The sequence below is a fragment of the Triturus cristatus genome, chromosome 6 (assembly GCF_964204655.1).
Source record: "Triturus cristatus chromosome 6, aTriCri1.1, whole genome shotgun sequence".
Lineage (NCBI taxonomy): Eukaryota > Metazoa > Chordata > Amphibia > Caudata > Salamandridae > Triturus > Triturus cristatus.
In genome coordinates, this window is record NC_140589.1 from 378325774 (window position 1) to 378341465 (window position 15692).

A 15692-nucleotide genomic window follows, 5' to 3' on the forward strand; every position below is an offset into this window, starting at 1 on the left:
GACATATCCAGAAAATCTTTGAAAAAGCTATGTGCTGACCACCTAAGCGATCTTCGTTTGTGTTCTGAACTTGTCAAAAAGCCAAATGTTCATTTAACGATGGTCCAATCTTCTTATGGCATTCAACCTTATTTGTCATTTTTTCTGTCAAATTATGAGAGGTATGTTTTAACCAGATTTCGGTTTGATGTATTTTATCGCCTTGTCTCACTGCCTGTGCCCTTAGACTGGTCACGGGAACTAACAAACTGTCCCTGTGACGGTCTTACTCGCCAGTCCACTCTGCACGTAACCTTTTTCTGCGGTTTCTATAAATCCCCGCGGAAACGATGGCTGGTTCCATTGCTCCGACACTTAGGACTGAGAAGATGCAGACCGGCCCTTTTGGCACTTCAATACCTAGACACCCCGTACGTTGCCAAAACCGTAGCCTGCTTTCTCAAAGCCTGCTTGAAAACTCATTCCCAACTATTGGCAACTGTTTCCTAAGATTTTACTGACTACTGTGCTATTATTCTTGTATATAGAGTGTTAGTGTTTACTTTTAAAATGCCTGCCTTCCTTAACAGCCAATGAGCAAACCGAATTTTTACTGACTACTGTGTTATTATTCTTGTATTTAGAGTGTTAGTGTTTACATGTAAAATGCCTGCCTTCCTTAGCAGTCAATGAGCAAACTGAATTTTTATAATGTTGTAATGTTTTAAACGTACTTTTTATGATTGTAAATTCAATCGAAATAAAGTTAAAAGTAAGTAAGTAAGTATCATCTTCTATTACTTGTGCTTCAGCTGGGCTGCAGGCTATCTCTGCTGGTCTCTGCTGCCTGCAAATGACACCCTAGAGCCAAACACCATCTGCCTCCATGTTGGTTTAGTTGGTTTAGCCTGCTGCTCTTGAAAGGGAGCTTTCATCCCAATGCCTCTGCTGCACCTGCTGTGGAAGTGAGGGTTTGCTGCTGCTGCTGCTTGTGCTGTACTTATTGTAAGAGTGTGGGGAGGGAAGCCTTCACCGCTGTAACGTTCATGGTCAGTGGCGGCCGTAACAAAACTCAAATGGGGGGGATGGGGGAGGATGGGACGGAGAATTAGGGAAATAATTATATATATATATTTTTTTCATTTTCCTGTTCTGACGCTGCCGGACACCTCAGTGTTTCTTTTCTTTCCTGATGGTGTCCCAGCAGTTCCAGGCTCCCCACCCAATCCCGCCACTGCTCTCAATAGCATGAGAGCAGCAACAAGATTGGTCTGAGCAGCTTTGTTTGCCGCTCAGACAATGACTGGGAGTCTGTGCTGTTTCTTCAATCCCAGCTGTGCAACACAGCTGGGATTGGAGAAACCCAAGTGCACATAACGGTTTGGCCGGCCTAAGACAGGTGGCCAAACCGTCATGCGCACTTACAATGTGCACTCCTCCTCCTCTGCTGGCTGGGACGACTGCCAAGCCCTGCCCCACCCATACTTGGCTGGCTCTAGAAGGGAACAGGGAAAATCAAATGATAAGAAAACCAATGTATTATCATTTCATTTTTCATGTTTCCCTTAGCTGTCTCTCAGCGGGGGTGGAGGTGACTCGCCACTGCCATAGCGGAGGAGGCGTCGCTGTGTAGCTCTTCTGTTTGCACGACAGCTATTGGTTGTTCTCTGCGATAGAAAAGCTTACATGCGAGTCCTGTAAATGTTCTCTTTGTGTGTGATACTTTGCTGGTGGTCTGAGCAAGGCCGAGTGCTATAATAGCGCGCGCTGCTGCTGTCGATCCTATATCTGCCCTGATGGTGAAAGCTCGAGAACACGCCTTCACTATAAAAAGTCATAACAACTAGCTTGGTCAATGATTCTCAATATTAGTTGGTCTAAATCTTGATTTCTACGGCTCGCAGCTCACGTCTGCCCTCTGTTGGTAAAAAACACAAAAGCAGGAAAGGAATTTTGACGTACAGAAATGAAAATTCAAAAACGTGGCTTGTGTCTCATAAAATGCCCAATTGCCCATAATTCATATGAAAATGGAAGACTATCAACAGCGTCAGCTTAAACATTATCCTAGCAACCAATGCCTGTACAGAAACCAAGGTTTCTGTGCACGCCTCCACTCGGGGGTACCCAGCCTTTAGTCGACTGCATCGATTACCAGTTCACATTTCCAAACTTCCACTCAAGCCTAGATATCGACGTTCTGCCACTGCCCCATCAGAGCAGAGTCTCGAGACAGGGACTTGGCTCTGATACGCAGCCCACTGTTCCGAGAAGGGCCGGCATGGAGTGTTACGTCGACATCAACCTGGCGTGCCTCTTTCCAACCACATCCTTGTGCTCCTGAGGAATGATCCTGGCCCAGCCAGCCCGGTGCGTCACCTCTGTCAACTCAGCTGGAGAACCCACGCTACGCAGCAGACGCAGGTGAAAAAAAATGTACGCTCCTGGTTTTCCGTGTCCTAAAAAAGATACTGTTTGAAAAATAAAAGTATTTGAAATAAAAAATAAAGGATGCCTCGATCCATTTCCAAATGACCCACACTGCAGCAAATAGTTTGCTTACCACAGTATGCTTTCATTTTTCCCCCCAAATATTTTTATTGCAGGTTTGTACTCAACACTAAAACATACAAGCATGCCTTTGAGACAAGCAGGAAATAGAAGTATCATTATTGTGGAGGCTCTCGGTGGGGTAGGTAACGCCGAAATATGCTTTCCTAGGCAATTAACGACAAGGAAGCGGAAGAGACAATATGGTGCGGTATCACTGAGACAAGCCCGAGGGGTCTCACCCTCCTCAGCCAGACCGTGGTAGGCTATCCATCGTCCCTGTATTTTCTGAAATGTACATGGGCACCCCCGACACTTATAGGTCACCCTTTCTGCGGCCATAGGCAGGTCCACACCCTTCCTCCATCCCGCTAGGGTTGGTGTCATAGGAGACCCCTAGTCTGGGCCACATACCGTTTAGCAACCACTAGTCCCAAACTGCATAGGAGCAGCTTAATGCGAGTTAAATCTATGTCATTGGGTATCCCTAATAGGGCATATTACGGACCATCAGGGACTGGTGATTCTAGAATCATACTTCGCTCCTTCCGTATCTGTTCCCAATAAATCCAAATGTTGGGGCAGGACCATAGAGTGTGGATGAAGTCACTCCGGTCTCTCCCACAGCGGTGACATTCTGATGGGGATGCTCGCCCCATGTGAAATAGACGGGCTCTGTCATTGTAGTCCTTGTGTAGGACTTTTAGTGGTATAAGGCGCAGTCAAGACCTATGCCTTCTCTTTCGGAAACAGTGCCGGCTCCCAGTCAATGTCCTCTAATGGGCCTATCTCGGTTTCCCATGTTGTTCTTAATTTCCTGAAGGGGTCTGCAGTGTTATTGTTAATGGTTCTGTATATGTACGATAGTGCTTTTTCAGAGAGTTCGCCTAGGAGGAGTCTACCTTCCAAAGGGGCATATTCCGGGAGGTTTTGGGGTATCTTTTCAGCCCTCCACTTTGTATCTTTAGTGTTCATGTATGTGAAATTCGCACTGTAAATGGTGCGAGGGCCAATCTCTAGTAAATCCCCTATTTTGGAGATACCTATAGCGTCCCACGGTGCAAAGCCCTGGGGATTGGAGAATTCTTTTAATGTCTTACCCAGCCATAGTGGTGTTTCCCTTGTGATTATTGCCTCTCCAACTAATGAAAGAGTTGCTTTATCCCATGCATCAATCGCAAGTTGGGTAGCTAGTAGTAGGTGGGATTTGCCCGCCCTGCCATAGAGAAAATTATGAAAGGCATGCGGCTGGAAGTGAGTCTGTTCCAGGGCGTAGGTGAGATGATTTCTGTCCATGTAGCCCCAATTATTAATAGCGATCATATGAGCCGCCCAATAGTAAGCCTGGGTGTTTGGTAGGCCGATACCTGCGTTATATGGGCTACATTGGAGTTTACAGGGCGTTAGCCTTGGGTGCCCATCATTCCACAGAGGGTTTCACAGTTCGACCTCAATGCGGGCAAATAATTTGTCTGGTATTCTATAGTAAGTATTTTTAAAAGCGTAAATGAATTTGGGGAGGGTAATCATTTTGAACGTTGCAGTTTTCCCCAGTGGTGTCAGTGGGAGACGTTTCCATTGTGCCGCATCTGATTGGAAGTCACAGAGTATCGTCTTAATATTGTGTTAAATGCTACACTCCGGGTTAGACGTAGCATATACCCCTAGGTATCGAAATCCTTACATGGCCACATTGAGATGGGAGAGTGGATGGGTCGAAGGACCCTCCAGAGGAAAAAGCACTGACATCCCAGTTGATCGTGTATCCAGAGTGAGATCGATAGTCCTCAAAACACCTGAAAGATTGTTGGTAGGGATATGGTGGAATAAGTCAGAAAAAAACAGAATGTTGTTTACATATAAGGAAAGTTTCTCTTCCTGAATAGGTGATTACGCCGCACGGAAGCCTATCACTTCCGAGTGGGCTCTAGTCAGGCAGGCTAGGGACTCCAAGGTCAGGGCAAAAATGAGTGGGGAGAGCTGGCATCCCTGAAGGGTACCCCTGTGAATCGGGAAGTCTGGGGATAATAAATTAATAACTTTGACAGTGGCCATTGGTTTGGTGTAAAGGAGGTCTACCCACTCTCTAAACCGGGGCCCAAATCCCAACCCCTGCAGGGTTTGCGTCATAAAAGGCCAATTAATTGCGTCAAAAGCCTTCTCAGCATCCAAGGAGAGGAAAAGGTGTGGGTCTGGTCTATGTTTGACGTGAGCGATCCAGTTGTGGAGCCTTCGTAGGTTCCCTCTCGTAGATCGCATTGGCATAAAGCCAGATTGGTCATTATTGATCAAGGTGGTAATGATGCGCGGTAGTGGGATGATGAGGACAGTAGCTAGAGCCTTGGTTTCGACATTAATGAGGGAAATGGGATGATAGGAGGCACCTGAGGTGGAGGGTTTCCTTGTCTTGTCGATTACTATTACGGTGGCTCTGTGTAGGTCTGGCAGGAGGAGCCCCACCTCTCGTGCTCTAGGGAAGAGTTGGAGCATGTGAGATGCTACAAGAGGCGCTTGTTTTTTAAAGAACTCAGCCAGTAGTTCATTGGGGCCGGGGGTTTTCCCGGAGTTAAAATGAAAGATAGCTGCGTGGATGCCTCCGGAGATATCTCAGCCTCTACAGATTCCCTATCTTCGTCAGATAGAGCCGGGAGGGTCATTCCCGCAAAATGAGTAGCGATCTGTGCCGAGTCTGCTGGGGGACGAGCATAGCAGAGATCAGTATAGAATGTCATGAATTCTCCCAATATTGTGGTATCTGTAGCAAAGAGGGAGCCGCCCCCCCCTCTATCTGGGGAACCATCTTGTGCCTCCGCCTCCCGTCGGCTCTGCCATGCTAGTAATTTGCCAGTCTTATTGCCAACGTCATACAAGGGATGTTGTGTCTCAAGTATATGGTGGCGAACTGCGTTAGTGGCTAATTCAATATATTCGGAGCGCAAGCTATCAATTTTTAGTCTAAGCCTTCATGAAACACAAATCAAAGCCGATCTTCACTTGACAGCAAGGCTTAGTCGCACATATGAGGAAACTCAACTACAGTGCGCTTATTGTAAGGGATCTCCACTGGCTCACCCTAGAAACCAGAAGAAGTTTACACAAGCGCGCATCATTTTTTAAACTCTACATCAACCAGAGTGCCTCTTCTCGTCCCCCTAAATACCTAGTAGCTACAACAGCTTAAGAAGCCTAAAAAACCTTTTGAAAAATGACTACTTTTAGAAATGTTGATTTTTGGAAATGTTTAACAGAGAATGTATTTACGCCATTTAAATCTCTTTGGAAGCTAATGGGAGTAGAACCAAATATTACATTATCTGCCTATAGCAATATCTGGAGAGGCCGACCAATCAATATCTCAGGATATGCTCATTTAAAAATTCAACGAAGATCCAAAAAATAGAAACCAGTAGGGTTGAAAGATTGCGCCCCTGTTTTAATGTGCTGTTTGCATTCATTCTGGCAGACAGGATTTTATCAGAACCTTGCAAAAACCTGCACAATACACGCCATTACCAAGCGTAGAACGGTAGCCAGTATTACTAACTTACCCCTAGAGCATGCTGACCAACTTTATCGAATGCCGTGGTGTAATCGATAAATGCTCTTTATACTGGCTGACCTTCCACTGGAGAACATAATAGATTAGCATTGATTAACGTGATCATTTCTCCCTTATTCCTTCCCTTGGACTTTAGGGCTACCATGTCAAGTCTTCCATTCTTCCTGAGCGGGTAGGACGAGCCTCCTCTTACCTCATTAAGTCCTGCTCCACGCTCAGTATCCTTACCAGCCCTGGTTAACCCAAAGAACTCTGGCTGGGCGTCCGTCTACTGCACTCAGAGCTTTGTAAAAATGCACCGTCACTTTAATCTACTACTGGATTGCACTCAGGCTTTAAATCTAAAGTGAATACAAAACCTCTAAGTTCTTATATTGTCGTTGTTATTTGAACTCAAGAATTTAAAATGAACTGATAAAAAAGTAAGCAAACAGACCTGAAGGAAAATCCTGCCAATGCCACTGAGAAGCTGCGCCTCTTGCTCCGGGTAGTACTTGGTGACGGTGTGATACGCATCTACGGCAAGCACATAGTCCTAAAGGGAAAAAGAGGAATATGTTACACACCCTTTATTTATTTCCCATTCTGTAACTTTTTTCTGTATCAACTGTTCACAAACAACGCACAGTGTTTTTTTTTTTCAGTCGCTCTGGATGTTGAACTATTAAAAATGATTTGTTTTAGTTAACTGAACAGAAGACTCCTAATCCAATGACTTCCTTCTTAACATTTCATACGACCACTCTCCAGAGGGACAGATGTAGCTGGAGCACATCATTTCGTACAGCTGTTTGTCGATGATGTGCTGTTATATCTCAGCAATGCGCAAACAGACGTAGCGCCAAGCAGCGAACGACCAAGCAGCTTTGGACCGTGGTCTGGCTTACAAGTGACTTTGGGAAAGCCCTGCCTTCCTCCTTAAAATGTTTGAATGATGAAAACGCATCGCTCTGCCACCCAATGTCCCACAGTGATAAACTTCCACATTCACTGCTCCAGATCCACCACATTAATTAACATGTACTACTGGGCAATGCACTCAAACAATGGCTGCAGTAGCAGGCCGAGCTCCGTTTGGAGTGGACTTCCACTATGGGCCACTAGTACTTTCGATTATTTTCCTCTGGTACTTACTAGCAGCACCGTGTCCCTGTTCGCACCTTCTATGGTTAGGTAAAGAGTGAACGCTTGACAGCAAGAAGTTTGTGCTCCCTGGTTGGACTGTTTCGTGAACAGCAGTCAGTTACTTAATTCGGACACGTGCCAGCTAATGACGTTCTCTTAGAAATGGTCATATTGGGAGATTCGAGCAACATATCTGGCTGCAACGCTCTGAAACATTAAAAAAAAAACTCTTCTGGGAGGATGAGACCATTCCCTTAACCACTAAAGGATTTATACATTGCCACATTCTCGAGGTCATCACCAGGCACAACTGAACTGGGTTTGCTTAAGTAAGTGTAAATGTACAGTGTGAGTCATCTAAAGTTACATCCCGCTTATTTACACTAGTAGTAGCATAACTGGAGACCAGTGTTTGATACTGGGATTAGGTGCGTGTCAACATTTTTGTAAGCATACTTTTCCACATGGTGGACATTTTAGCAGTATTATACATATTTTTGAGTCCATGGACATGATATAGAGTTTAGCAGAGAGTACCCTCTCCGTCAAACTGAAGTTCAGTTCGCCTCATTTAGAGTCGGCAGAACTTAATTATGTCAGCGACGGAGACTGCTCTGTCTCTACCACTGATATACTTGTCTGAAGGAGTAAGGGCTGGTGGAGGCTTGGCCATTTGTCTACCCAAAGTTTTTGAAGTGGGCGGAAAAATAGCCAGCATTACTATCCATCCCACACCACCATCCAAAACATGGCGGTAACTGAACTAAAAACCCATGCCATGGGAGAAAACGACCATGACATGGGAGTCAGCTTCTTAATTTTCAAAATAAAATCCTGCCCTGGGATTTTGATTTTGAAAAAATAGTATTGAACCGGTTCCTGCCAAAGGTCAGAGATGTCTGCTGGGCTGGTTGGTAAATTCGGATTACGGTTACTCCATCAGGTAAAAGGAATATTTTACCGTGTTGTCCCGCCACAGTAATTACCATACTCAGAAATCTAAATCAGCCCCAAATTTGTTTTTCAAATCTCTTAAAGAGGTTGAGGTAATGTCCTCTAAAGCCCAAAGTAGATCAGAATCCCTTGAAAACCCTGTGCTCATGAAGAAGGGTCTAAAATCTCACGTGCCCTTGACAGTTCCCTTCTCGAAAAATATTAATAATCTACAGGTAGGTATTTTTGTCTAACAGCTGATGGGACGGTGTTAATAATGGGAAATTGAAAACAGACTAAGAACAGCGGAATTACTATTAAGATAATGCTATCATACTCTTTGGTTTTGAGGTTTTCCCATTCTCAGCTCTTAATGCACCCATCACGCCAACTAAGAATGAAAAACGGAGATGGAAATGGCCCTCTATGGCCAGAGGTGATTGTTCTGATGTAGATAGTACAAGTCTGATAACCATATGAGGCAAGGCTAAGCAGGAACCATTGAAATGACCAAACATCCTTGCCTGTTCGTGATGTTCCTTATGACCCTCAGGGTCAGAAAAAGTCAGAGGAGAAGCAAGTGTGAACACAGTCCACAAGTTGAGGCCACCCCCTAGTACTATAGGCTCCAGGCTCATTCACAAGTCAAAATGCTCACATCTGGTGCTCAGGTGAGTGGTCAAGGGCGTCTATGGTTGAATGACCCAGGCCTCCAATCTGGAAATGAGGTTGTTCTTGAGAATGTCCAATTTGTGTGGGAAATTGAGACATCTGATAAGGCTGTTGGGTCTGATGCCCCTTCATTCCCTGGGTAGGGGGAGACTATCAGAGACAATGTATGCCTATTAACATACATCTACTACCACTGTGAGCTACCTTGATTCATTGCATAAAAGAGGACTGTTGTATTGGCCATGTGTCTCACCGCCACTCCGAACTGCCTTATTAGGACAGAGGATTTCCACACTAGAAATATTTCATACATTTATATGTAGAAATAGATCTGATTTCTTCTACAAAGGACTGATGATGAGATCCCCAAAATAAGGCTGCAACCATTCTTTGATGACTAAGTAATGATCATGAGATACTGCGAAGTCAGGCACATGTGGCAACCTATTATAAAGCTGGGAGCGTTTGCCCACAATTGCAAGGTCTTATTTTAATAAACAAAGGTCCTTGGCATAAGAGGAAATGATACGAATGTTTCAACATAGACTACAATGAGCACTATGGAGGTTCTTCCAATGTCCAGCCGGACAGAGGAATATTTATTCAGGCAAGATAACAGGATGGGCAAAATACAAAGCACAACAAGGATGGCGAACGGCACAGTCCTGTACCGAGCGTTAGAAAAGAAGGTGTAGGGAGTATAGACACAAGAAGGAAAAAGCAGGCAAAAAAGGGAGAGAGAGAGCAAAAGGCGGCTTACATTTACATACTAATACTGTGTAAGCTCAAACCAACAAACAACGCACTCATTTTGTCACAGTGGTTAATTAGTGGTGTTTGTTACAAAGGTCGACGTTTCGATCCCTAGCTCTCAATACTATGGGATCATCATCAGGACTAGAAATTGAACTGTTGCCTGATAGATAGTGTCAAGGAGCCTGGAGAACAGCTCACAGAGGAACTAGTAAGGCTCGGTGGGAGCCGGGGACAACTCGATGGGTGCCTGGGGTACGTTGGAATTCCGCGATGCTGGAAAGAAGGATCTCCGAGTTCGTGTTAAAGGACCGTCGGCGACTGATGAACCAAGCGATCAGAAAGACTGGAGCTTAGGGATACAGCCAGGGCGCAGGGGGCCAGAACCAAGTGTTCAAGGGCCTGCGGTGGACAGTCTAGGCAGCGGAAGGGGCTGCCGGGTAGTGCGGGACCGGAGCTCTCAAGGAGTAGCTGGCGGCCGGAGGGAGCAAGAGTCTGCTTCTCTGTTGGGCGTGATAGCACGCCCAACAGAGAAGCAGACTCTTGCTCCCTCCGGCCGCCAGCTACTCCTTGAGAGCTCCGGTCCCGCACTACCCGGCAGCCCCTTCCGCTGCCTAGACTGTCCACCGCAGGCCCTTGAACACTTGGTTCTGGCCCCCTGCGCCCTGGCTGTATCCCTAAGCTCCAGTCTTTCTGATCGCTTGGTTCATCAGTCGCCGACGGTCCTTTAACACGAACTCGGAGATCCTTCTTTCCAGCATCGCGGAATTCCAACGTACCCCAGGCACCCATCGAGTTGTCCCCGGCTCCCACCGAGCCTTACTAGTTCCTCTGTGAGCTGTTCTCCAGGCTCCTTGACACTATCTATCAGGCAACAGTTCAATTTCTAGTCCTGATGATGATCCCATAGTATTGAGAGCTAGGGATCGAAACGTCGACCTTTGTAACAAACACCACTAATTAACCACTGTGACAAAATGAGTGCGTTGTTTGTTGGTTTGAGCTTACACAGTATTAGTATGTAAATGTAAGCCGCCTTTTGCTCTCTCTCTCCCTTTTTTGCCTGCTTTTTCCTTCTTGTGTCTATACTCCCTACACCTTCTTTTCTAACGCTCGGTACAGGACTGTGCCGTTCGCCATCCTTGTTGTGCTTTGTATTTTGCCCATCCTGTTATCTTGCCTGAATAAATATTCCTCTGTCCGGCTGGACATTGGAAGAACCTCCATAGTGCTCATTGTAGTCTATGTTGAAACATTCGTATCATTTCCTCTTATGCCAAGGACCTTTGTTTATTAAAATAAGTTATTACCCGAGGTCCCTAGGCTACCAAAACGGGTTCCCTTGTTCTTTTCTCTACACAATTGCAAGGTCAGCACCAGAATGGCAGGACTGGATGGGGTTAACCTGGTGGTCCAGCAACTGGTCGCAGTGTTCAATCAGATGGATATGCCAGGATGGCGTGTGAAGCTTGACAAGGAGTACCACAGCTATGCAGAGCGCCTGTACTCTCAGACACCTTTGGGTCCATCAGAATTTCTAGGTCTTGTTGGTCATAATGTTATTCGTGAACTGGCTGGTGCCAATAGCCTCCCAGGAGATAGGAGAGCCTTTGCCAGGATGGAATTCAAGTTTGCCTCCATTTACTGGATCCTCTTGGATGGCACCAACTTAGGTTTGTGGTAGTTTACCGTGTTTAAGGAACTGATGGCTGAAGTGGTAGCAGAAGCCCCACTAGGCCGAGGAGCATGAAACAGATCCGAGGAGGCCAATGAAACAAAATGCGAGTGTACTGGTCCGGTACTTTTTGTTTTCAACTACGAAAGGTAGGTATTTTGTGTGGGTGCAAGGAAGTAAGACCCAGGAAACAGTCAGTTGTCATTTTGGACAGCATCACAAACCGAGTAGGTCAAAGTGAACATGTAGAACTTCTGTAGGAAATGATACTGATTTGTTTCATGGATATTGAATGAGGAACATGATACTCTATCCTTCTCCTTTACAAGGAAATAGTGAGAGCATTCTCACTGCCCTTTCAGAGGCAGTTCTGGTCCCCCTGATCGTAAAAATGAGGATCCTCTTGAGCTCCTGCAGAAGTTCTTGAGTTGCTGACTTGGGAAGTGGTGGTCTGAATGGAAGACGCAGTGCAAGCTGGGAGGCACTGTACTTTTACACAAATTAAAGGCACAATGCATAAGTAGTTATCTTTGTCCAGAGACAGCAATGGAGAGAAAGCCTTCCTCTCAATGGAGTACACTAAGGTTCCTGAGATGATGTTGAGGACATTGGCAGGTCAATGGGGACCGTCTGGCCTTTGTTTAGGTAGATAAACCAGCTTATTTTGTTCTCTAAAAGCATTTATTTTGTTCTCTAAAAGCATTTTTGATTGATGGTTGCCCCCTGAAGATGGAGAGTCTCTTACCAGTGCCTTGAAACTTAGGGAGAACTTAGCCTTGAAAGACTGAAACACCTTCATCAGCTGGAGGGGCAAAAGTGGTCTTGGCGGTTCAGTCTGAATCAAAGAGTTCTATGAGTCTTTCCTTAGCTTTAAGCAAGGTCTGAAAATTTAAGCCAGCACTGCCGGTCCCTGGAGAGCTGCAGGTCATGGTCCTGCTGACAGTTCCTGGGGCATCAACAGATCCACAGTTTTTTTCATTACAGCCTTTTTGACTAGGTTACACATGAACTTGTATGTCTGTACATGGTGTAAGAGTGAGGGCATTTATCTGACAAATCTGTGCCACAGGTGCAATCCACAGAAGGTCATGGTGGGAATAGCATTGGCCTGCCTAAGTGTCAAAATACCTGATTGGTACATTTTCCTCCCATGTGTCTCAAGACACTTCACCATCATGTCTATGTAACAGGATGATGCCTTGCCCTTCAGGATAGCGGTCAGTACCACAACAGACTGAACTGGAGGTTCCAAGAGATAGAGAATGGACTGAAGTTTGGAGCTTGGTACTCAACTTTGTCACTCAGCGTATCCATGAAAAGTTCTGAGCTGAAAATTAAGGACAGCTTCCCCACCACTTCTGCAGGGAAAGTGATTCACGTATTAACTGCATGCTTCATGTACTTTTTAGGTCGGGCTTATAAAGCAGCACAGCTGTCTGGTTGAGAAAGACATACTGGTGGCTTACCAAGAATATGAAGGGGATTGTAGCCCACCCATTACTATTGGTTGGCTTTGCTGTCACTCTTACTTGCCTGCTTTTAATTTAATGGCTTACTTTGTACAACCTGTCTCTGCCACTCCCTGGAGCATTGCTAATATAGTTGTGTTCTTCCACTGCTCACTTTTATGGAACTATTTTTTCTGTTATCTTAAGCACTCCACGAGAGTGCATGTGTTTTCCATCTGTCTACCTCGTGTGCTTCTCTTCCCCCCCATGCTCCATAATGCTCTCTTGCCTGTGTGCTTATTCCCTTCCACTCTGTAATGTGCTTGCCCTCATGTGCTTTTCCTGCCATGTTACTTTCCTGCCTGCGTTTGTCTCCCTGCTCAGTTCCACATTACTGTCTCTTGCCCACTTGCTTTTCTCTGCCCCCAATTGTACCCTCCTTGTTGCTTCCCTTCACCTACGCCCCCTATGTTGCTTCCCCTCCTCCCAGACCCCCTTATTGGTTCCGCCCCCATCTGCTTCTATTTTCTGATCCAACTTGGATTGGAAAATAAAAAAAGTGCTTCTCTCATTATGCAGAAATGCACCTACAAAATGACGTAGGTAGGCACATCATAGACTTTTTTTTATTCTTCCTTAGTCATGCTGCACAGCATCGCTATAAACCATTGGCAAACCGAAAAGGTCCCCCAAAGGTGAGACGAATTAGCTTTGCCAGAGCTTTTTTATTCCTGAACTTGTCCATTCCAATATCATATTGTTCTATGAGCACTATTCCACTGGAATATAGTTTCCTGTGGCACAGCGCTTATTCGCAATTGGAATAGGACCATCCCCATCATATTTTCTATTCACACATTTCCTTCTGTATTCAAGTTCTTCGACCTTTCGCTAAGAACCTGAGCTACAAACAACTTGCTGAGTTGTTATTTCATCTTGTGTCGATTTTCAATCCATGCTTAACATTTTTGAGACGTGGCCTCAAAAACGAAGGCATCTTACCGCTGAGACCTTGAAGTTGCGTATGGTGGGAGCATAAAAACGTTTTCTGCTTGCTCTCCCTGACCGTCCAGCATCCCTTTTGCTCTCCTTGCAGCCAAGTCAAATTATGTAGCCACTTGAGGCATCTCAGTATGATAACTTATATCTCACTAATCTTTAGTGATCTTCAACACATCACATCCCTTCTTCTACCGCACCTAAGGACACTTGCCTTAAGTGCATTACTTTGCACTTAGCTACACTACATAACTTCCCACCATCTAAGGCCACCATCTAAGTGTCTATTTTTTCTACATCTCAGCATGTTCCGCTCCATCTCAGTTATGAATAGCCTGAGAGGTGGTTTCATTTGTTTAAGGCATTTGTACAAAACCTCGTCTTTCGCTTGTCGCGGAAGGACGCACATGATGGAACAATTCCTCTGCTAACTGTATTTTATCAGAGAAGGTTCTATCATTAGTCTCTGGCACCTTACTCAGGCAGTCTTCTGTATTAAATGGCGAGATTTTCCAAAGTCTAAGTACACTACTTTCATCTATTATCATTATATAATTTTATAAAGCGCATAGCTACCCGACAGGGATTCCCAGTGCTCAACATATGAGGTAAAGTGTGCTGGCCAAAATAAAGCAGAAAGGTTAAAAAGCCATGTATGTAAGAGTTTTTGGAAGTTGCTAAGGGACTGACATCATTTCAGTGAATCCAGCAACGTGTTCCACAACCTGAGGCCCAGATAGGAGAAGGAGCAACCGCCCTGATGTTTTTGTTTTTTTATATCTCGGACATTACAAAAGTTCTGATTGCAGCAGCTTAGACAGCGGCTGGGGCAGTAGTGTTTCACTACCAATCGCAGCTAGCAGAGCCCTACATTGGACATGGCTTTATGCATCTAGCATAGGGCTTTGAACTGTAATGTTTTTCCACCGGGAGCAAGTGGATGTCGCAAAGCAGATTAGACATGGAGGCGTGTTTGGGCAGATGGAATAGCAGTCTGGCGGCCGTGTTCTGGACCTTCTGTAGGCGTTTGAGTGTAGTCTTACCAGCCCAAAATGAAAGAATGTTGCTTTAGACCAACCTTGACCAAATCAAGGCATTGTTAGAAATGGCGATTTCTGGTTGGCTAGGGCTTGCGCCAAAGCCAGACAGAAACCACCACTCTAGTCAGGGCAAGGAAGTTACACGCCAAAGATAACCCCTGCTCACCCCCTTGGTAGCTTGGCACGAGCAGACAGGCTTATCCCTGAGGCGATGTGTAAAGCGTTTGCGCGCGCACCCAGCAACAACACCCAAGGCCCACCACAAAGGAAACTCCACACAAGGTATTCTATAAAAATAGCCTTTGTATTATACACAACACATTAGATAAAGACACACACTCTACAATGTGCCAACAGGCACGGGCAGAATTTACAAGGGATTATATATACAGGGGACAGGGCCACCTGGACCACTGTCAGGAATTAGCACTTTTTAGAACATAGGAATAATACTGTAGTACAAAATAACATATGTAGCACACAACCAGTAACTACTGGTATCAGGTAAGTACCACCTACGCAACCCTAACCACCTTAGGAATATATTGCGCAGGGAACCAGGACCTCCCTAGTACCACCTGTACTAGGGGAAAACAAACAACCACCTTAAGTATCACAATACCCGTAGGGGTCTAAGCACATAAACACATGATGCATAACATTCAGAGGTGTAAAGCAAAGCACATGACGCATAAACACATTCAGAGGTGCAGGAAGGGTACAATGGCGCAAAAACTCACATTAGCCACCACTGTGGCAGTCCCTAGGCCAACTGGCCTTGTCGGGGCAAGGACGCCCTGCGTCCAGAAAGTCAGGGCGCGCCGGCGCAGGCTGCGCCAACCAGCGCGCACAAAGCACAACCTACACGTAGCAGTTGCCCACTAAGTGCTGGGCAACTGGAGAAATGCTGGGGCCAACGTTGGAGCCTCCCAGGGCTCTGAAACAAATGAAATGCCCCC

At 45.6% G+C, this 15692-nt stretch overlaps 1 protein-coding gene across 2 annotated transcripts in view; it reads right to left on the minus strand.

The window, feature by feature from the left end:
• The window catches only part of TRAPPC12 (trafficking protein particle complex subunit 12), an 820049-nt gene that overhangs the window by 33232 nt on the left and 771125 nt on the right, over positions 1-15692 (minus strand). For both annotated transcript variants that reach the window (XM_085610773.1, XM_085610772.1), the window contains one exon: positions 6525-6623. In XM_085610773.1, the coding sequence (XP_085466899.1) occupies positions 6525-6623 (99 nt within the window). The remainder of the gene's footprint in view (positions 1-6524; positions 6624-15692) is intronic.